Source organism: Cricetulus griseus, chromosome X, assembly GCF_003668045.3.
Source record: "Cricetulus griseus strain 17A/GY chromosome X, alternate assembly CriGri-PICRH-1.0, whole genome shotgun sequence".
NCBI lineage: Eukaryota > Metazoa > Chordata > Mammalia > Rodentia > Cricetidae > Cricetulus > Cricetulus griseus.
This window is the reverse complement of record NC_048604.1, coordinates 122928079-122952156: the sequence shown is the minus strand read 5'-3', so window position 1 is coordinate 122952156 and position 24078 is coordinate 122928079. Positions and strand designations below refer to the sequence as shown.

Genomic DNA, 24078 nt, shown 5'->3' with positions numbered 1-24078 from the left:
CAGCACTGAACAAACCAGAGGTGCTCGGACAGATTGACAATCTCACTGAGGAAGCAGAGGCAGGAGGATTAGAAATTAAAGGTCATCCCTGGCTACCTAGCCAGTGAGCTTAAGGCCAGCCTGGGATACATGAGACCCTATCTCGAATAATATAAAGATCATGACCCTTCACAATGTCCTTATGAGATGAGTCAGAAAAACTGCTAAGCAATGTTCACATGTGCCAATAAGAACTAGAAGCAGGTCTGACGCACAAACATAAAAGAAAAGTGGAAAGGCAAGAAGTTAGCAAAGACAAAAAAGTTTGGGGGGGGGCGGTGTTAAAAAGATAAGATTGCATGTGCATGGCCTCTGTAACAACCCACCTGCAAAAATGTTTCCTGTTCTGTCTCAATTACAATTCTAGTTCTTCCCATAAATGTAATGCTTTTGGATGTGAACAAACATGGTTTTGTTTAAACATAATCCCTGAGTAGACAATCAGCCTAGATTCAGAAACACTAAAAACACATCAGTAGAATATGAATAAAAATTCCTTAAAAAGTCTGTGTGTGTTATATTCATTATCTCAAATAGGTAGGTCATGTAATCGCCTCGTAAATATAACACTAATAACTTAATAATCATACCTTTGTGTTACATTTAACATATATGGCCAGTTGTCAGTCAGCTCCAATCTCAGCTGGCTGTTGCTGTTTTTCTTCAGCTGTGAAATGGCTTATCTCAAAATGTTCTTTCTGCAAATACTGGTGCTCTTGTCATCACTACTTCTTTATACTATATTCTCTTGATCTAGAATATTTTCATTCTTTAGCTTCCTTCTAAACTATTATCATCAAGACTCACCAGGCAAATTCAGTATTAACTATTTTCTACTTAGTGTTAAAACTAGCAATTAGATCCAATCTATAATCAAATCATTTTGTTTTCTACCTATGGTATACTGTCCCCAGTTTTTCAAAGTTTGTTCCTTTAAGTCTAGGTCTGCATCATTCTTTTCTTCTTCTCTATATCATCATCAACAAGAACAAATCAACAGTTGTTAACTGATGCCATCACTTGAATACAACCAATGGAAGAAGTCTACCTAGAGAATCTTTACTGATCCAGACTCCTTACCTAACAGACAATACATTTATTCACATATCTAAGTGCTGTCTTTTCTCTTGTGTGACACTTGAGCATTCTACATCCTAGGAAAATAGAAAAATGGGGTACCACTAAGACTACATTCAAAATTTGGTTATTATCTTACTATATTCTTATCCAAAAGTAGACAGAGCCAGAATATGGTCTCAGTAGCACAAACTAGACAAAACATCACTATTAAATATTTTATCCTGAAAGAATTTTAAAGCATGGCAAGCGGCTACTAAAAAACTATAAGAAATATCTTGGTAACACAATGCTTAGGACTTTCCAGCTTTCAAACAGGCAAAGCGTATGTTCCCCTGGGTGGGGGTTGCCTAGAATGGTTGCTAATTTTTAATACTCTAGAAATGAGTTTTTATGTCACCAGATTATTGATAGGTCATGTTAAAGATTTTGTTTCATTTAATCATAAGCGAAAATTATACAAGCCTAAATCCCCAATAGCACTAAATACCATAAAAGCACTTGTGCTAAATATACTTTAAAATAGTGGTTACTTTTTAAAACAGATTTCTAGAAAAATCATAGGAAGGAAGGAAGGAAGGAAGGAAGGAAGGAAGGAAGGAAGGAAGGAAGGCAGGCAGGCAGGCAGGCAGGCAGGCAGGCAGGCAGGCTTAGATGTATAACAAATAACAAAATGTCCCTACCATATTTTGACACATTTGTAAAGACAAATAACAAAACTTGAGGTCTCTAGGGATAATAACGCTATGTTCAGAGTATTCCATCAAAAATAGATGAAGTATGATACATTCAGGTTTGTTTGTATTACTTAAGATTGCTTTTGACAAACAATGGAATCTTGAAATTTGCAGGAAAATAGATGGAACTCGAAGAAACCATTCTGGGCAAGGTAACCCAATCACAAAAAGACAAACATGATATGAACTCACAAATATGTGGACCTGCTTTATGATACATAGCAGTGACCGTGCTTTATCAGAGCTCTTTTTAATGATGTTGCTCGGAATGGTTTCCTTCCAGATGATGATTGAGAAGCTAATTTAAAAAAAAAAAAAAAAATGGTGCCAGGTACCACAAGAGTAACAGAACTGTGCTGTTTTCTGGGATTTTGTTTTTTACTTTTTGTTGTTGTTGTTGTTGTTTTTTAAATGGAGTGTGCTGGATGTCTCTACAATTTTGTTCAAAGACTGCAGAACCTGGAAAAGCTATTACTGCTATTGATGCATAACATACTGCTATTATTGGTCTTTTTATATAAATATAAATATATATAGATACATATATAATTTGAATTTTTGGAAACTTTAGCTATGCTGTCAACTTTGGAAAAAAGTATCCTAGTTTACCCATGTTGAGTTGGCATTGTACAGAAATTAACAGCCATATTGGTCTAGAAATGTTGAACTTAATTTTCTTCCATTTGTAGAGGGGTGACATACTGTATTAAATATGTAAGGTCATATCTACGTGGGTTTGATTACAAAAACTAACAAAGTATTTTTTAAATAAAAAAATAGATGAAGGGTCAATAAACAAACTGTATAATATTTCATACAAATTAAAGAATAGTCTAGCTCTAAACTAGCAGTAAAATACATATTTATAGTATGTAAGTAAGTACTCCCATACATATACATTCAGAAATTTACAGGCTCATTTTAATAGAAAACTAGAAAGATTTGATGAAATAATCAGAGACAGATAGGAAAGATTTTCAAGTATGGAAAAGGAAAGAGAAAACAAAACAAACAGGAAATGGCATGAAGAAAGTACAGTGGTAACAAATGCTTCTGGTCTCTAGGGAATGCTAATGTTGTGTAACTAGCACAAAAAATAAACTTGGGCAAGAATTGGGTGCAAGGATCATTTGAGGTTGAATTAGAAGAGGCAGGAAATGTGAGGCTTAGCTAGAAAGAACACATTGCAGGTGCATGTGCTGACATTTGCTAGTGAATCACTCCCTCCTCTCTAGCCCTCTTTAGGAAATCTTCAATCACCACTATAAAAAGTAGGGCACATTTTCTCCTCCTGAACTGCAAATTTATCCCTAATTCCCCTGAAGTTTAACTAATCAAAACCCTTACAAATTCTCTCTGGTAAACTTTGTGTCACTAGTAAACTGAAGATTGTCAGAACTGCCTTGGCTAAATTTGCTACTCCCCCCCAAGACTGTTAATAGCTCAATTACCATTAAATGTGAGGATTTTCTCTGACTCCATGCCTGACAAGACTCGAGATCAATGGTATCAAACCTACATTAGGTTTATTTCTTTTCTTCCTATTCTCTTTCATCCTATCAGAAAGCTTTGAAACCATCACTAAAACCACCATCTTTTTCCTTACTGCACTCAGTGAAGTGACCATACAAGAGAACAGAAATTCCTTCACCCTTAAGAACATACAGGACTGAGAACTATAGAAATGAATCCTAAAAAGCTGTACTAGTAATGTGTTAACATATGTCCTTTAAAGCTTATCTCTACCTTATTCTCCTTTTGATATCCTATCATAGCTATCAATTACATTTGGGAACCTAAATTCCAAACTCCTATGCTTGTAGCACAGAATTATGTATCTTTTACATTTACCCCAGTAAGACCATGCTGCTATTGATCAATGGAAAGGATAATAACAGAACAAACCAGAAATAGTTGCTAAAGGCTTTAAGAGAGATAGATATACATTTAATGATATACTATAAGGAAGTGTTCCTATACTAAAAGGAACAGTTTCCATTCCTTCAATTAAACTTTCAAAATAGTTTTCCTCATCTTCTCCTGCTGGTCTAAATTTCCGTTTTCTCTTTATACTCTCACTTGAGGATATAAGTTTCCTAAAAAGGAATTTTTATTTCAAAGTAACCCTAGCAATTGACCACTTTCATGCACACATAAACGTACAAGAAAAGGAACCACTTTAAAAGACCAATTCCTAGTTCTCCATTGAACATATTTTACCATGTATTTCTGTATCTTTCTTTTTCATTCTGGGGAATCTTAGCTTAAGCTCCTAGGTTTCTGAGTATTAATAATAATAGAGCCAAATACTCAGAATTCAAATGAGGATCTAACATTTGCTCTAATACATTAGTACTCGCTATGGGCTCCTCCACCTAAGAAGAGGCTGTCACTAAAACTAGTAAAGCTAACAAATGTATGAAGCAGACCAAAAAAATCAACTCCCCAAGAAAAAAATGAACAGCATAGTCGGTCAAGAAACAGGTTAACAGTAAAAACATAGTCAACAAAGTTGCTCCTAGTAATATATTAACTGAATATCACCAACCTAAACATACATGTTGGTTAGACACATTACAAGATACTTTGTCTCACCAAATGCCAACGGGCATCATTACCAAAAAAAAACTTTAATTCTACCTGTACAAAAAATACAATACTCTAAGACATTTATTTGTACAGACAATTAAAGAAAAAAACTTTGTAAAACTTCAACAAATTTCAAAGAATTTGGTGTTCAACTAAAAGTTCCTAATAGCAGTCAATATTTATCACCAAATATGTATAAAATAATTTCAATCTAAATAAATTATTGTCATTTCAGTGTGTGCTACAAAACTCTCACCAAGCACTATTGTGTGCTTTCTAATTTTGCAGTTGTTCAAGCAATGCCAAAACAAACTAAAGTAGAAACCTGAGGTGTAGATGATGGGGTGGGGGGTGGGGATTGACCAGCAAGCAAAAGAACACATCGCCAGGAAAAATTTTTCAACAAAGGGTTAAGATGTATTATTTCAGGCAGCAGCCACAGCACTGAAATTTAAGACATAAATAAGATAATGGTGGTGACCAAGAATAAGCCAGGTATGCCTGTAATCCCAGCACTGAGAAGGAAGAGATGGATGATCTTAAGTTTCATACTGACACTGTCTACTTAGTAAAATTCTGGGCTACCCAGGACTACTTACTTAGTAAGTCACTTCACTGAGTTGGGTTCCCCCGCCCCTTATTCTTTATAAGGGGGAGCTGCATGGGAGGGGAAAGAGGGAAATGGTATAATTTCAAATAATTAAAAACAAATGTTTTAAAATGAAGTTTTATGCCAGGCAGTGGTGGCGCACACCTTTAATTCAAGCACTGGGGAGGAGAGGAAGGCAGACCTCTGTGAGTTAGAGAGCAGCCTGCTTTGCAAAGGTGACAAACAAAGCATCTTCTGGATGCTTAAAATACTCTGTATTAGAGCACAAAGGTATACGCTAACTTATGTGATCAAAAGCCAACAAATAAAACTAAAACCTAAGAGAGAAGAAAATTCATACTAGCAAATGCCTTCCATGTCTAAAGTTTCCTTTTTTAAGAGAGATGAAGGAAATCATTGTCAATACATGTAAAAGTTTTATAGTTTTCAGTATCAAGGATATGACAGAGTTGTAATCTTCGGCCAAGACAGCAATCAATCCCCTTCCTAAGGACTTTAAACATATCCACTTAGCTTAAAATACCTAGCACACAGAAGAGACTAGAACACTTCAAATTAAAAATACCCACACAGGGCTTTATAGTTTAGAAAACATGCCATTATTTTGTGATTTTCAACTTTTTCTAAAAGGCAAATGATTATACAGTAGTTTGGTTGTTTTTGAGTACGAATATCCCTACTCAAATTCTGTCTTCTTTCCATTAGAGCACACTACTATCATAACTCATTTTATAAGAGAGAGAGACTAGACTTTTAATCTGGTACTTGGTTACTAAAAGTTGGAGTATGCTAACCAGTGTGGGGTAGGAGAGTGTGGCCAACTTTTTAAGAAGTCAGAGAAAGTTAAATAAAAATACTAGCCATCATGGACATTTCTCCCACAGATCGTGGGATCTGGGTTTAATCATATTCATTTTCCAGTTCAAATAACCTAGAGGTTACCAGTCAACAATGAGTAATGAAGAAATTCGAAAATTCTTTATGCTCTTTGACTAGGATCTTATACCATGAATAGTCTTTAAAAACACTAACAGGCCTAAATAATCTAAAGTGGGTCAATACTTCTGCAGGAACAATCCAAACATCTCAGGAAATTACTAAAAACAGAAGAAAAGATTTACTGACAGTAATATATTTTATATTTAACACACACAAACCAAAAAAATAAAAATAAATAGAAGCCAAAGAAACCAAAACAAGCTATTTATTGTTTTAGTTTAAAACATTTTAGTTTAAAACAACTGGAGTTAATTGTCTGTATGGTATGTCAACTTACCACTGAAATGCATTGTAATGGAAGTAGACCAAACCAAGACCGTATAAAAATGCAGCATTCTATAAAGGAAGGAAAAAAAGAAAGCATTTTTATGGAAAACATATATGTAATGTATATTATACTGTTGTTATATATAAAATATGGTATCCACAATGTTTTAAGTTCTTAAAAGTCTTATCCTGTGCAACAAACACCAAAAATGACAATTATGAGTAAGCAGATGGCACAGAATCCAACCAACTTGGAAAAATACTCTGGTTTCTATTTTACAAAATTTGTTCTGGGGCAAGGGAGACCTAGCAGAATTCAATCAGCAAATTTAAAATAAACATCTATTCTTAAAGAAAATGCTTGGATTGGGCTATCCTATTTTTTCCTATTTGCACATGTATGTATGCTTTCTGTGCCTCCTGCCCCAGTCCCCAAATCTTGGACTCCTTAATTTTATGTTCACTATCACCAGGAGGAAAAAGCTAGAAACTCAGCAGTAATTCATAAAATACATCTACAAAAAATGTTTCTACAAAGAATTATGTATCAAAGCAACACTTAGTGTTTTTCTTAATCACTGATTCTTTTGTAGTTTAAAAAACAAACAGGAACACTTATTATTACCCATTTCATCTCCCTCACATCCAAATAGCTAATTACTTTTACGTTTTTTTGTGGTTTGGTGTTTTTTGTTGTTGTTTTGTTTTATTTAGTTTTGTGGAGATAATAGACTTGCTATGAGCCTGGCTGATCTGGTCCTCACTACACAGCCAAGCTGGCCTTGAATTAGAAGCAATACCCCTCCCTCAAAGTTTCCCATGTACTGGCTGTATATACCACCACACTTGACTATACTCATATTTTATAAAAATGGCAAACATTATCCGGGTGTTGGCAGCGCATTTCTTTAATCAAAGCACTCGGGAGGCAGAGGCAGGCAGATCTCTGTGAGTTTGAGGGCAGCCTGGTCTACAGAGCAAGTGCCAGGATAGGCTCCAAAGCTACACAGAGAAACCCTGTCTTGAAAAACAAAAACAAAAACAAACAAACAAACAAAAAAAAGGCAAACATTTGAGCTATACTATACCAAAAATGATACAAATCTATTTTAGTATACCTTTTCTACAAGTCAAGCTTTCAAACTGTCCTTTTTCTCAAAATTTCTTTTAAATGTTATAAATTTCTCTACTTCTTTAAGCATTAAAAAATTAAAACTGTGGGCTGGAGAGATGGCTCAGCTATTAAGAACACATGCTCTTCCAGAGGACCCGGGTTCAATTCCCAGTATCACATGGCAGCTCACAACCGTCTACAACTATAGTTTCAATAGATGCAATTAATTTCCTTTTCTGGTTTCCTTGGGCATCAGGCACATAGATGGTACAGAGATTTACATGGAGGCAAAACACCAACACATAAAAATAAAAACAAATCTTAAAAAATTAAAACTATTATTAAGTTGCTTCTTTTTAAAATATGTTGAAACCTAAAGGTTTCAGTGCTAGTTAGTAGTTTATTTTGCTGAGTTAACATAGTTGAACACCTGTAAGGAAGTAAAGCGGTTAGGAAGGAAAGAAAGAAAGGTCAATATAGAATGCACTATGGAGCCAATTCTGGTTGTTAGTAACTAGGACTCAAACTTGCTGGAGATCGCTGGCAAAAGTGTGGAAGATTCCTCAGAATCATTGTGCCCTAATTGTAAGGGGACCAGGGCACACAGCCCCACAATAGTTATAAAACACTAAACAGTTATAAAACACTAACTTGTTTTATAACTAAAAAGTTATAAAACACTAACTTGAGAAAAGGAATACGTGTTTAAGTTTAAAGCCTCCAAAATGTACATGTAAATTCTTCAGCACATGGTTTTTTTTTTAATAATAAAAATTTTACTAGGACCATATTGTACATATCCTTTGAAGTCTATGTGCCTTCTGAAAAAACAATGAAAAACATTTGACTACACTGTAAAATCTAATAATGTGGTAATTTACTTTCATTATACCCTCATTACCCCCAATTTTCTAAATGAGAACATTATATATGACTAAGGGATACATAAAATTGAAGAGTTAAGAAGGTCTCAACATCCATTTTGAAAATTGATACTTAATTTTCTTTAATTTCATTAGAGCTGTTTTTACTCAAAATCATCCATTTCCTATTTCATCCTCTGAAAGAATCTGAACAATACTAAAGGGACTTTACAAAACTAAAATAAAATGTATTTCCCCAATTCTCAAAAAGAACATGTAATGAATGATATGATAAAGATACTCCAAACATAAAAGTCATGAAATGCATTATCTATAATGTCACGACTTGAAAAACAACTACTTTCTTGGAAGATGAAAACACTGAATCAACAAGTTAGTGTGTGTGTGTGTGTGTGTGTGTGTGTGTGTGTGTGTGTGTGTGTGTGTGTTTTCTACTTCCAGAAAAATCTTACATTCTCCCAATATCTTTACTTTGTTTATACTTCATCTTTCTCTCTCTTTAGGAAACTTATTCCCATCCTTGCCACACTATAAATCCATTTGAATATATAGTATAAGGATCCATTTAAATACCATTTTCTCTGTGAAACTTTGCTGCTTGATCTACATCAAATTAGAGGGAATATCTCTAACCTCTAAATTTGTTGTTAGCACAATCTAACAAGAACTTAGTGTTGTATAGAATGGTGATATTTTCTATTTTTATAAGACTAACAACCTCATGAGGCAGACAAGATTGCTTCACTTGTAAAATAACAACTAAGGCTCAGAGAAAAGCAAATGTTCGAGATGGATAAATACTAAGCAGCAGATACAGGGACTGACTAGGTCAGCCTCCAGAGCTCACTTTTAACTATTTTTTCTATGTCTCTATTATTTGTGTTATTGAACCTCAAACAAAAATGACATAGACAGGAATGTGAGCCAGGCATGACGTCACGTGCTCATGTCAGCATGTAGAAGGCAGAGGCCAAGATGATGACTGTCAAGGTCAAGGCCAATATAGCCTTGGTCTTTATAGCATGTTCAAAGACAGTGGCAGCAATACACATTACTATAAGACCGTATCTGAAGAAAAAACAAAACAAACAAAAAGAGTGCTAATTAAATACGTGTATTCCCTGTTGTAATATAGCATAGTATGCTCTAATACAGCAGATGCCTAAGGATTCACTAAATCTAATCAACCATCATTTAAAACTGCTTAGTTCAGTACAAGACATTACCTCTATCTATTACCTAAGAGCTAAAGCTTCATTTTTCAGTAACAATGAGCAAAACAATTCAAACATTTGGTGATTACCTGTAAGTCACAGCTGAAGCAAAACAAAGTTCAGAATATACCACCCCCAAAATGACATCTTAGCATACTAAAATGTTTAAGGAACTTGACAAACAGTATGTGCCAGAAGAATTTTGTGACCCTCCCCAACCCTTCACCTCTGAAGGTCCTAAGAACCTAGTAGATGCCAAATTGTGAACATTAAGAGTTAATGAAACAGGTAGTACAGTACTTGAGTACTTTATCTCTAGAATACCTGTGAAGGAGAAAAGAACATCTCAGCCAAGGACATTTAGCTCATATTTCTACAGTCATCTGAGTAGAATTTGCTATAATAAACCCTGAAATGCATATATTCCCTCACAAAATATTAATACATTATCGCAAAAAAGTACTACTGACATCTCTGAGAAATATTAATCTTACTCAAAAGGATGGCCTGAATAAAGGTACTGACATCTGAAAAATAAGTCTTAAACAATTTCTGAGCTGACAAGATGGCTCAGCTATTCCAGAGGTCCCAAGTTCAATCCCTAGCAAGCACATGGTGGCTCACATCTACTTGTAATGAGATGTGGGACCATCTTCTGGCCTGCAGAACACGGTATACATAATAAATAAATCTTAAGGGAGGGAGGGAGGGAGGGACGGAGGGAGGGAAAAAAGGTTAATTGGGGGAGGGGGAGCAAATTCACTGAGGTATTGGCAAGGTGTTTCTGACTAAATAGCACAGTAAATAATCTCCCCCTACTGACAAATGGAATTACATAAATTAAAGATCCTCTTCACAGCAAAGGAATCAATTATTAAAGTAAACAGCATGAAGAGGTGTCTCAGACTACTGCACATCAGAGCATTAATATCTAAAATATGTGAAAAACTAAAAATTAGTCACAAAAAGCTTAATTGGTTAGTGAACTGCAGAAATAATTCTCAAATGATCAATACTAGAAAATGTGTTCAACACCTTCAGCCATCAGGCAAATGCAAGTTAAAACTGCTTTTGAGATTCCATTTCACTCCAAGAACAATGTATATCATCAAGAAAACAAATGACAACAACAAATGCTGGTGAGGATGTAGGTAAGGAAAATCTTTATTCACTGCTGGTGAAAGTGCTAACTCCTGCAGCCACTAGGAAAGTCTCTCAAAAACAAAACCTAAATATAGAACTACCATACCTATACATACATACAATAACCTATCTATACCACTCCTGGATTTATATCCAAAGAACTCTTAAGACATCATACCATAGCTGGGCGTTGTTGGCGCACGCCTTTAATCCCAGCACTCAGGAGGCAGAGGCAGAGGCAGGCAGAACTCTGTAAGTTGGTCGAGGCCAACCTGGTCTCCAAAGCTACACAGAGAAACCCTGTCTCAAAAAACAAAAACAAACAACAAAAAAAGACATCATACCATAGAGCAGTGGTTCTCAACCTTCCTAATGCTACAACCTTTTAATATAGTTTCTCATGTTGAAGTGACTCCAACCATACAATTATTTTTTGTTGCTACTTCATAACTGTAATTTTGGTAGTGACATGGATCGTAATATAAATATCTGATATGCAACAACTATGAGACCCCAGAGGGGTCATGATACATAGGTTGAGAACCACTGTCAAAGAGATACTTGCACATCTATGTTCATTCCTGTACTATTCATAATAACTAAGAAACGGAACAAGCCTAGATGCCAACCAACAGATGAATATACAATGTTAAGTTTATTCTGCAGTAAAGAAAAATGAAGTCATGACATTTGCAGGAAAATGGACACAATTAGAAATTGTTGTGTTAAGCAAAATAAGTCATGCACAAAAACACAAATGTTACATGTTTTCTGGCAGGCGGTGGTGGTGCACAACTTGAATCCCAGCACTTGGGAGGCAGAGGTAGGAAGATCTCTGTGAATTTGGGGTCAGCCTGGTCTACAGAGTAAGTTCCAAGATGCCTAGGAATGCACAGAGAAACCCTGAGGGGAGGGGGGACAACACATGTTCTCTCATACAAAGGACCTCAATTTACAATTATATACAAGTGTTTAAAAAAACTTAAGTCTGTGATGAAGAAGTAGCAGCAATAGTTTCTAGAAAACCTATAGTTTCTACTTTTCTTTGTGTGAGTCAAAGTCAAGAGGGCTGAAGGAACAAACTACAGGCCAGAGTTGTATGAAAATGACTTTAAAGGGAAAATATCTGGAACAATTAGCAGTTCTTCTCCTCTCCCCTCCTCCTCCACTTCTAAGGAAGTTCTAGACTTGAAAACGGCAAGACATTCTGCACAGACAAACTGGTTATCAGGTATTCACGTGTCCACCAGCATAAAAATGAAAAAAGAAAAACAATAGGAAGTAAAAACTCTAGAAAGACAACAACTTTGGTTGCTATTGGGGGGGGGTGTCAATCAATAGGCAAGAGGACAAAAATATTTTTAGAGCAGCAGTAAAAAATACTTTGTATGCTACCATAATGGTAGAGTCAAAAGCAGTTACACATTTTCCCAAAGCAATGGAATATGAACACACACTATGGACTTTGCATGGTAATGATCTGTCAAATGTTAAGTTTACCAATAGTAACAAACTTACCACTATTAGTGGGCGTTTTTCATAATGAAGGTGTTATAGAGCTCTGTCCTCTGAGCACAGTGTAGTCATTGAGGTCCTGCACTCAGGGCAGATATGGGATCACCTGCACAAGCCTTTCACAAGACTGGGCCCATTAATATTCTTTTGTGGAAAGAATAGGAGGTTCATAAGGCTCAAGCAGCCCCACAAAAGCATAAACACTAATGTTTTGCTGGGGAAAGACTTCTCTGGGAGTGCAGTTGCCTTACATAGCCATTGCTCCTGAAGTAACCCTCATCACACTCAGGCTCCTATAAGGACTCCCACTCAAACCACAGTGGAAATGGGTGGCACTGTTTCTTTAGTCTGTGGATGCCCTCCTTATCTGAGATAAGTAGAAATAGACTTCCTGGGTTACATCACACAAAACCAGGTTATACATGTACAGAGGTGGGGGGGTAGGTATTTGCTATGAAACTAAACCTGATCTTAAAGACCAACAAAGTGTAACAAAACTTTCTATTCTTTTCTATTAAGGTCGTAAACCACCATCACCTCTTTGTTGATAATATTTCTGCTTTTCTCCTGAACCTGTCTACTATCAATTAATGATAATGGGCAAGGCCCCAACTCTTAGACCCATGCTGAAAATGGAAAGAGAATTGCTACCTAATAACAAGCACTAACATGTAAAACAACAAAACTGATCAAAAATGGCCATGGTAGTCTTGAATATATTCTTATTTTAAGACAATACAAGCTTTACACTCAGGTGTAATTGTAATTTACACTTTACAATACAAGCTTTAAACTCAGGTACCAAATTAGAGTACCTGAGTTTAATAGCAGAATACTTTCATTTTACTATGGTTTGCAGATTGAGAGAAACTGAACTTAATGGCCATGGTAGTCTTGAATATATTCTTATTTTAAGATAATACAAGTTTTACACACCAAAGTAGGGTACCTAAGTTTAATACCAGAATACTTTCATTTTACAGTGGTTTGCAGATTGAGAGAAACCGAACTTAAGGATAGACAAGGTTATTATAAATCTAAAAAGCTTGCTATATAGACAAAAGATTAAGAAAATCTGTGATATTTGATAGGAAACACACACACACCAAAACCTTCTAGTTCTGAAGATTGTAATATCCAGATGCAAAAAAACTGAATGAATAAAATGAAATCTCATAAAACAATAAAGTTGCAGAAGACAAAAAATAGATTCCCCCCCTTTTTTGGGGGGGAGGGAGTTGATAGGGTTTCTCTGTGTAACAGCCCTGGCTGTTCTGGAACTAGCTCTGTAGACAAGCTAGACTCGAACTCACAGAGCTCCGCCTGCCTCTACCTCCCAAGCCCTGGAATTAAAGGTGTTCCCCACCACTGCCCAACTAAAAACAGATCTCTTAAAAGAAGCTAAGAGATTTACATTTGAAAAGGATTTCAAAGAAGTATTAACTTTCAGTTCAAAGAAATACAGGTGATAGAAGAGTCAGCTAAACCATACCAAAGTAACACTAATAAACTTTCAAAAACATAGTAAAGCTAAAAGAATGGAAATAACAAGTTCATACTAGAAAAAAAAAATTACAAATATAAAAAAGAACAAGAGTCAATGTCTTCATACAAATAAATTTATATTATATAAAGTATCCTGAATCTAAAATTTCATCTAATTTAAAATTCATAAGATGTAGGAAAAAAACCACTTCAAATTAAGCTGTCATTACACTTAGACTTGGCACTAAAACTTTTTTTAATAATTTTCAAGAAATGTTATTGTATTAATTTGTGTGGAGAACCTTTTTGAGTCGGGGGTGGATACATGCCACAGTACATGTGAGGAGTTCAGAGGACAACTTGCTAGCGCCAGTTCTCTCCTTCTACCATGGAGGTTCTAGGGATTGAATGCAGGTCAGGCAAGTGCCCTTACTCCTTGAGCAATCTTGCTGGCCCTTAAAACTGTATTACACTAAATAAATAAATAAATAAATCTTTATCATACTTCAATATTGTTTACCACAGAGAGAAATAAATTCATTAAGAAATCTTGTATAGGGGCTGGGAAGACACCTCAACAATTAGGAACACTTGTTGTTCCTGTAGAGAACCTGTATGGCTTCAGTTTCCATCACCTACATGGTGGCTAACCGGGCTTGCTCCAGCACCAGGAAGAATGCATACAGAAGGGGAGAACACACACATTTTTTTTTTTAATTTTTAAATTCACTGTTATCTCTGGAAGTCTATTGGAAATAATTTTTATATACCATGTTTATGTGAAAGCAAATGAAATTAATTATTAATGAAGATAAATTTTCCTCTCAAACAGTTCACATACACAATGTAGGCAAAACAAAATGCTAATATGAAAAACTGACAAACTTTAACATTTGACACACAAATGACAGAAAATGAGATTTTCGTGCTTAATACGATTATCTCCAGTTGCATCCATTTTCATGCAAACAGCATAATTTCATTTTTCTTATGACTGAAAATACTTTCAATGTATAGATAACCATGTTTTCTACATACATTCATCTCTTGTTGGATACCCAGGTTGGTTCTAAAACTATTGTGACAGTGTTGTAGTGAACACTGGCATCCAAATATTCTCTGTGATATGTAGACTTGAACTCTTTTGGGTAAATACAGAGAAATGGTATAGCAGGATCATATGGTAGGTCTGCTTTAGTTTTCTTAGGAACCTCCATACTTATTTCCATAATGCCAGGACTAGTTTATATTCCCACAAGTGTACAAGGATCTCTCTTCTGTCTCATCCTCACCAGCATTTTTTGTTATTTCCTTTTGATGACTTCTACTCTGACTGGGGTGAGACAGAAAACCAACAGAGTTTTATTTACATTTCTCTGATAGCTAGTGATGTCCAACATGTATTCATATATGGACTTCTCATTTATTTTTCATCCTTTGAGGATCAGGGTCTTTTACGTTGTCATTTTTCTTTGTTTTAAATTGGGTCTCATGAAGCCTGGGCTGTCCTTAAACTTCCTGTGGTCAAGGATGACCTTGAACTTCTGATCTTATGACCTCCACCTCCAAAATGCTGGAGTGATTGACTGGAACCAACACATAACATTTATGTTATGCTGGGAATGGACCCAGAGCTTTGTGCATGCTGGGCAAGCACCCCTCCAATTGAGCCACATCCACAGGCCATTGGTTGACACATTTAACAAAGAGAAAATGTTAGCTAAATATTTTTAAGAATAGTCTTTTTTTAAAAAAATAAAGTTAATTTAAATGATCACAGAGGCTATTATCACAAACAAATTATAAAGTATTATACTGAATAAGCACAAAATAAAAACATTTCCTCAAAAACCTAGAGCCAAATTAAGTATGACCACTCTTAGCTCATATAACAATGGAATTGTTAAGCAGGTCAGGTGAAGAAACAACTAGCAGGAAGGAAAGAAGTTAAATTCCACCTCTTTATAGATGATATGACTCTATATACAGAATAACCTAAAGACTTTTAAAGATTACTAGAACTGGTAACTGAATTCAGTAAGGTTGTAGAATATGGCAATGTACCATTATGAAAATGTGTCCTACATTCTAAGAGACTGGAACTTTGCAGGACCTCACAGCCAGTTAATAATACACCATGAGGTCATTTAAAATTTAAGACTGCTATCCTCCTGTGCTTTCTACACATTTATTTATTAACCTTTAAGAGAACAATTTAACAACCAACCTTACTTGCCATGGATTTCCCATTTAATAACCTAAACTAAGGCAAATGGTTGCAATTTTAAGCTATATACGACTTCATGCCCCTGACCCAGAAGTTATGCATCCATGTATGTATATGTGCTATGGTCACATATTTGAAAGCAACAAATAGGTTGAAAAGCAACCTTATAAAACAAATATTCACCAAAAATGTTGGATGTAGCATATGGATATTGTTTGATAGCGTTTGTTTGTTATCTGGGCCCACTGTAATTATTAACATCTTGTTCTTTGTAAAAACCTTAGAGTTCTGTAAAGTATCCCTCATGTCTTACCCATGTGGTGCTTTCTACGCTATTCAGTTAACATAGAGCAAACCCCCTTTGTTAGGGTCTCTCTCTTTCTGCCCTTCCAACCCCTCTTTCTCCCCCTACCCATCTCCAGCATCATTCAGGAAGGAAGATTCAGACTCATACAACCAATAGACAAGAGAAAATGTAAGACAAAGGGAGAGAGGTGCAGAGAAATCATATCTGGGTTCCCTCCTGGCAAAATTACTTCAAGGGAAAGTGCTTTAATTTTTTAATGTGACACTGGTGCATTTTGGTGCTCTAAGGTTGTTACTAATAGGTTCAACCAACACAATAGATTGCAAAATTATCAATGTATGAAGAATCAATGTCACTTTAACACAGTAATTGACAAAACCTGTTAAGAAATAATGAGGGGCCAGGGAAATGACTCAGTGAGTAAAAGTATTTGCTGTACAAGCATGTGGAATGAGTTTAAATCCCCGGTATCCATGTAAAAGGTGGGTCATGTCCACATATGCTTTTAACTCAAGTACTAGTTTGCAGAAACAAGTGGATCACTTACTAGCCGGCTTAGCCAATGAGATATCATCACAAAATGATACTGTATAGTTAGTTAATAACAAATGTGAGGTATAGTTGATTTCAAATTAGGCTACATACAGAGCTATAGTAGGGATTAGCAATGTACACAAAGGTAAGAGATCTCAAGAATAAACTCATGCAATTAAGAAGCAACTGATTTTTCATAAAAGAACTAAAAACATTACCAGAGAAAAGGCAAACTCATTAATACAAAATTCTGGTAAAACTAGGAATCACTATGCAGAGGATTAAAATTGAACTATTACCTCAAATCCTGTGCAAAAATCAACTCAAAATTAAATAGAGACATAAATTTCAGACCTGAAACTATGAAACTACTAGAAAAATAAACTCAGGAGAAACACTAGTACAGACAATGTCATTAGGATAGGCAATCATTTCTGAAGATAATTCACAGGAAAATAAAGGCTGGAAAAGACATAAAAGATTTTGCAGAGCAAAGGAATCAATCAGTAAGAGTGACAAAAACAAGGCTGTGGTGGCACACGCCTTTTAATCCCAGCACTGGGGAGGCAGAGGCAGGTGGGTTTCTGAGTTTTCAGGCCAGCCTGGTCTACAGAGTGACTTCCAGGACAGCCAAGGCTACACAGAGAAACCCTAGGGGTTGGGGGGGGGGGCAACCTACAAAACATATTTGCTTACTATTATTCATTTGACGGATGATTAATATCCAGAATATAAGGACTTCAAAATTCTTAACAAAATTTCATGCAATCCAATTAAGAAGTGGGCAAATTATCTATCTAAACATGCTACTCAAGAGGAGAGATTACAAAAGGACAACAAGTATTTGAACAAAGAGGTAAAAATGTTGCTAAATTGTAGAGTGCTTGTCTAGCAAGTACAAGGCCCTCGATTCAATCCTCAGCACCACACAAACGAGTGATCCAAGCATTTGAGAAGTGAAAGCTGTTAGTTGGCTGTGTTTAATTTTTCACTTATTTCACGTGCAATCATCGTTGGTCAATAAAAAGTCAGCAATCTAATTCTTTTTAATAAAATACAAAGTATTTAAGTAAAAGACAACAAACAAAATAATACTGATTTCCCTTTTCTAATCTCTTGAAGAAGTAACATGTTCAAATAATAAAATAAAAAAACAGAAAGAGCTCTATTTTTTTAATAACCAATAATTTACCTCCACAAAAAAAAAAAGAAAATAGGAAATAAGCATAAAAATGTATACCAACCTTCCAGTAGTCAGACTGTAAACTGTAGTACCTCTGGTATGCAGACAGTGCTAAAAGAAGGAGAATAAATTATGAGTCACCATCTTTAAAAATCAATGAAAAGTTTTAAGAAATATTATAGTATTTAAAAGTTGACTTGCTGATAAGCACTGATTTCTCACTTGAACCCATAAGATAAATAAAGCAGGATAAAAGCCTGACATCTTTGCCTGCATTTTGTCTGTCTCCTTTACTTTTGAGTCACCCACTTAACTGTACTGGTAGACATATTAGTCACTCCATTTGTGGATATTTAACCCATCTCCCCACACCTCCCCCCCTCCTCTTAAAGGCACACACACACACACACACACACACACACACACACACACACACACACACAAATAACTGAAGCATTTTACTGTCATCTTTCACAGCCTGTTCTAAACTCCAGAAAAGCTATGCTCTAAACCTACAGTCACCCGGGATGCTTAGAAGAGGAGAGACTCATCTCCAGATCACTCCACGAGTTTACTACCAAGGCAGGAACAATCCCTTGGTGCTTCATAGGCAATGTGATCAAAAGAGATGCACAATTCCCTGACCAAAAAAAAAAAAAAAAAGCAAAAGGCCATGCAGGTCAGATTCAACAAGCTATTTCTACATGCTCAGAGATTCTAGTTCTGGAACTTTGCAATCCTTAAAACATGGAGAGCTAAGAATTATCAGCTATCTAAAGAAAGCATCCAAGCAAAAAGAAACAAGGGGGGGGGATGACTAAAAGAAAAGAAAAATAAATGATAAAATCAGATGAAAAAAATCTTTAAGAGGAAGAAACGCTGCTTTCATAAAACTAAGAAAATCCTGGGAAAAAAGCAGGATGCTCTAAAGAAATAAAATTTCAAAAACAAAATTATTATAGGATAAGATTAGTAAGCTCAAGAGACCCCATCAAAAATGAACAAAAACAGAAAAGAAAGAACTTGTTTACTGGAGGGCTAACATATCAGTAACAGTATTCCAAAAAGAAAGAACATAAGCAAAGGATAAAATTCAAGCAATGATTCTGAAATGGGTACTAGAAAAGCCTGCTCTTGCTAAAAAGCATTGAATCCTCACTTGAGCCCAGAAGCTAACTTTAGGATGAAAAGATTTAAAATATCTCTACCTTTATTTTCTATCTATGTCCCTGCTTGAATCTGTCTAACCTAATATATCTCATTCCTGTCAAGGCTAAAGGCAAAAAGATATGCTGTTTTCCAAAACCTCCAGTCACCTTAGACTTCAAAAAGGAAAACCTTCCAGGGCAGATAGTCCCCTTCTCCAACAAAAGCAGTTATCCTTGAAAGTGAAGCTGCATCCTGAAACTAAAGTAATCATGTTGTAGATATCAGATTGGTCCCCTCAGGGAATGACAATGTATTAACAATTTATCCAAACACCTTGTATAACCAGAGCACAAGACCACTTCTAACTTGGACTGCTTAATTATGCCACCTCTTGCCCTCTAGTTAAACCTAAGCCTCATGTTAGTACATACAAGACAGACCTATAGGGCCACTGAACCTTATCTGCTTTTCACACTGTGGCTACAATGAATAGATCTCCTCTCCACTTTCCACCATTATTCATTTGGTAACTGGTGGATTAAGACCGAGCCTAGCCTGTAGGAGCTTGGACTTCTACCCTTAGAAATTCAAAGTTACAATTTCAGAAAATTCCCAGAAAGAAAGCTATAGGTTAATAGACTGAAAAGGCCTACAACAGATGTTAAGTCTAGAATAAGGCAATGTAACATTTTCAAACTTCAAAAAAAAAAAAAAAATTATCTGCCAGGTGGTAGTGGGCACACACCTTTAATCCCAGCACTCAGGAGGCAGATGGATCTCTGTGAGTTCGAGACCAGCCTGGTGTACAGAGTGAGTTCCAGGACAGCCTCCAAAGCAACAAAGAAACCCTGTCTTGAATAACAAAATATAGAGATAGGTAGGTAGGTAGGTAGGTAGATCTCCAACAATAAAATTTAGATATCCATTATTTTTATTTTATTTTGTTTTTTGTTTTTTTGTCTGAGACAGGGTTTCTCTGTGGCTTTGGAGGCTGTCCTAGAACTAGCTCTTGTAGACCAGGCTGGTCTCCAACTCACAGAGATCCTCCTGCCTCTGCCTACGAATGCTGGGATTAAAGGCGTGCACCACCACCGCCCGGCAAGATATCCACATTCTTAATTCGGAGGATAAAGATATTTTCCTATATATAGCAACTCACCCGAAATTAACTTTCAGCATCAGGTATCAGCAGACTTGAAAATCGTTAAGGAGAGCCCTCCCCCATAATCAGGAGCTTGCAAAACCAGAACTCAAACTACAGGACTTGGACTACTGGTCACAAGAATGGAATATGAGTAAATCTCTGGCTCTGGGTAGAGACACGATATTGTAAGCTTCCCAAAATATTTTAAAATTACTATCTAAGTAGAGGTTTTCTGTTAAAGCCCAAAGATGTAATACTGTACCCTACTTAACAGTTAATGCCTGCTAATCACCTGGACAAGAAAACATCCCTCAAGAAGTTGATCTGTTACTAAAACTTTGAAAATAAGCCCTACCTAAATGTAGGTGGCACAATGGCCTCTAGACATTGAACTCTTTTTGTTGTTGTTGTTGTTGTTGTTGTTTTAGTTTTGGGATTTGGTTTTTCTGTGTAACAGCCCTGGCTGTCCCGGAAACATCATAGAACAGACTGGCATCAAACTCAAGGAAATCTGCCTTCCTCTCTGCCTCCTGAATGCTGGGGTTAAAAGGTTGAGCCACCACTGCCCAGTTTACATTGAACTCTTGTGACAATGCTCTATACTAAAAAGGTCTCTTTAGCCACTGCCAAATACTATTCCTTGAGAATAATAAGCTATATCTTCTATACTATACTTTGGAGTATTTTGTATGAATTCTTCTGAAAAAGATCCCAGTTCAGAGAGAAATCAGGTAACAGCAAAACCATTCCTGAAGATAATACTGTCAAGCATGTTCCTCTAGAAATACAATACATACAAAGAGGATACAAATCATTGAAAACCAAGAGACATAAATGAAATGAACCTTTACGAACACCCAAGATAAAGGAAAAGTGAACTCCCAGGATAACAATTACACGCGAGCTAAAAACAAGTGTTTCTATAGTGAATGGTATGACTGACATTTCAGATTATGTTTTCAGCACATTCCCAAACTCCCATCGCAGATTTACTAGTGTTGCTCCTGACAATCTCAGTGATACTATTAGTCTGGAAATGTGCCAAGGACCTGTGGTCCAACCACCAATGACTTACATTTGAAAATCAAGGGAAAGGGTTTCTCCCTCCTGCTGGATATAATCAAGGTAATAAATACCACAAAATACCATCACAATAGGAGCTATTTCCCCGGCACACAGAAGAAAGCAGAAGAACCAAATCAAAAGTGACAGATCCTTGACTTGAACCTGTGTGTAGAACACAACCCATCTATTAACTTTCTAATTATATGAAGAATATCTTTACTGTAAAAGGTAATCTTTGACATTTGTAGCCAAAAATCATTATATTCAATAGACATCTGGGTATACAACAATTCTGTACAGTTAGGATAAAAACGCCAAAACTGCTGTTTTATGATTCCATTTTAATACGAATAACCTAGAAAATGTTTTCAATAACCACATTAATAACACTCATAAAATTCCTGACTGCATAAAATTGACTTTCAGAATTAGAAACTTTTTTTTTTTTTCTTTTTTTGGTTTTCCAAGACAGGATTTCTCTGTGGCTTTTGGAGGCTGTCCTGGAACTAGCCTTGTACACCAGGCTGGGATTAAAGGCGTGCACCACCTACGCCCAGCCCAGAATTAGAACTTTTAAAGAAATCCGAATAGCATCCTTTTTGGGAGACAGGATTTCTCTGTGTAGCTTTGTAGACCAGGCTGACCTTGAACTCACAAAGATCCACCTGCCTCCGCCTCCTGAGTTCTGGGATTAAAGTTGTGCGACACCACCACACAAATTACTACCATCCATATTAAATGAAACTGCATTACAAGAAGCACACTATTACTGGTTGGTAGGAACATAGCATCTATACAACAATGTGGTGGATTAATAACTATGAAACTTCAAATTCAATGTCATAGTTGATATTCTAAATTGTAAGTAGAGGCTTTCCGCCAACCGACCCAGGAACGAGGTGAGTGAGCCTCTGCCCTTACCCAACCCCACCCAAACCATCACTCACCCAGATCACCCCAGGCCTGGCCCGACTGCTTGGGGTAGACACACACAGACAAGGAGGAGCTCCCTGAATCTGGAAACACCCAACTCTTCCATCACTTTCCGCCAACCAATCCACAACAAGTGAGGAGACTACCAGGAGAGGCAAGACCATCCAGAGTTGCAGATATTGAATTCCTGGCCCCCACACACCACTGGGTCACAAGAGGAGATACAGAGACCCCACCTGCACCCACTAAAAGAAGATATGGGAAGAAGACAGAATAAGATTTTACCCAACAACAGAAAGACCAATATGACACCACCAGAATCTAGGGACCCCAATCCAGCAAGATATGAAAAGCCCAACACAGAGCATGAAGGTGAGATGGGACCTCAAAAAATATCTCAGCAAGATGATGGAGACCTTTAAAGAGGAAACAAGAAAACCCCTTAAACAAATAAGAAAAAGCAAACGAAAAATTACACGAAATGGAGGAAAAGACAAACCCAAAAATTCAAGAAATAAACAAATCTCTTAAAGAATCTAAAGAAACCCAAGAAAAAACATCCAAACAAGTGAAGGAAGTTCTTGAAACAGTTCAAAGCATGAAAGCTGAAATAGACACAATAAAGAAAACACAGAATGAGGCGATGCTGGAAATAGAAAGGCTGGATAAATGATCAGGAACTAAAGATGTGAGTATAACCAATAGAATTCAAGAGATGGAAGAGAGAATCTCAGCTATTAAAGACTTGCTAGAGGATATATATTCATCAACCAAAGTAAACCTCAAGTCCAACAAATCCCTAACACAAAATATCCAGGAAATATGGGACACCGTAAAAAGAACAAACCTAGGAATAATAGGTGTAGAAGAAGGTGAAGAAACACTGCTCAAAGGTACAGAAAACATATTCAACAATATCATAGAAGAAAACTTCCCCAACCTACAGAAGCATATATCTATGAAAGTACAAGAAGCTTACAGGACAGCAAATAGACTGGACCACAAAAAGAAGTCCCCACACACACACATAATAATCAAAACACCAAATGTACAGAATAAAGAGAAAATATTAAGAGCAGCAAAGGAAAAAGGCCAAGTAACATATAAAGGCAAACCAACCAGAATCACACCCGACATCTCAATGGAAACACTGAAAGCCAGAAGGTCTTGGATAGATACCCTACAAGCACTAAGGCAACATGGATGTCAACCCAGACTACTGTACCCAGCAAAACTTTCAATCACTATAGATGGAGAAAACAAGATATTCCATGACAAAAACAGATTTAAACAATACATATCCACGAATCAAGCACTACAGATGGTTCTGGAAGGAAAACTCCAATCCAACGAACATAACTACACTCACAAAAACACTGGCAATAGATAATCTAATTTTAACAAACACAAAAAGAAGTAGGAGGGCGAAATCCACACGCAATGACACCACCAACAATAAATCCAAAACAAAGAAGAACCAATGAACAATGGATATTAATATCCCTAAATGTCAATGGTCTTAACTTACCCATAAAAAGATATAGGCTAACAGAATGGATACGAAGACAGAATCCATCCTTCTGCTGTTTACAAGAAACACACCTCAATTTCAAAGACAGGCGATACCTCAGAGTAAAAGGATGGGGAAAACTTTTCCAATCAAATGGGCTCAAGAAACAAGCTGGTGTAGCAATCCTAATATCTAACAAATTAGACATTAAACTAAAATCAATCAAAAGAGATGAAGAAGGGAATTTCATACTCATCACAGGAAAAGTCCATCAAGATGAAGTCTCAATCCTGAACATCTATCTATGCCCCAAATACGAAAGCACCCACATTTGTAAACAGAAACATTACTCA

At 36.3% G+C, this 24078-nt stretch overlaps 1 protein-coding gene across 14 annotated transcripts in view; it reads right to left on the bottom strand.

The window, feature by feature from the left end:
- Positions 1-24078, bottom strand: part of Kdm6a (lysine demethylase 6A) — a 138969-nt gene that overhangs the window by 76814 nt on the left and 38077 nt on the right. For all 14 annotated transcript variants that reach the window (XM_027433299.2, XM_027433301.2, XM_027433300.2 and 11 more), the window contains exons 4-5: positions 17986-18035; positions 6329-6387 (exon numbers count right to left, since the gene is read on the bottom strand). In XM_027433299.2, coding sequence (XP_027289100.1) covers positions 6329-6387; positions 17986-18035 — 109 coding nt within the window. The remainder of the gene's footprint in view (positions 1-6328; positions 6388-17985; positions 18036-24078) is intronic.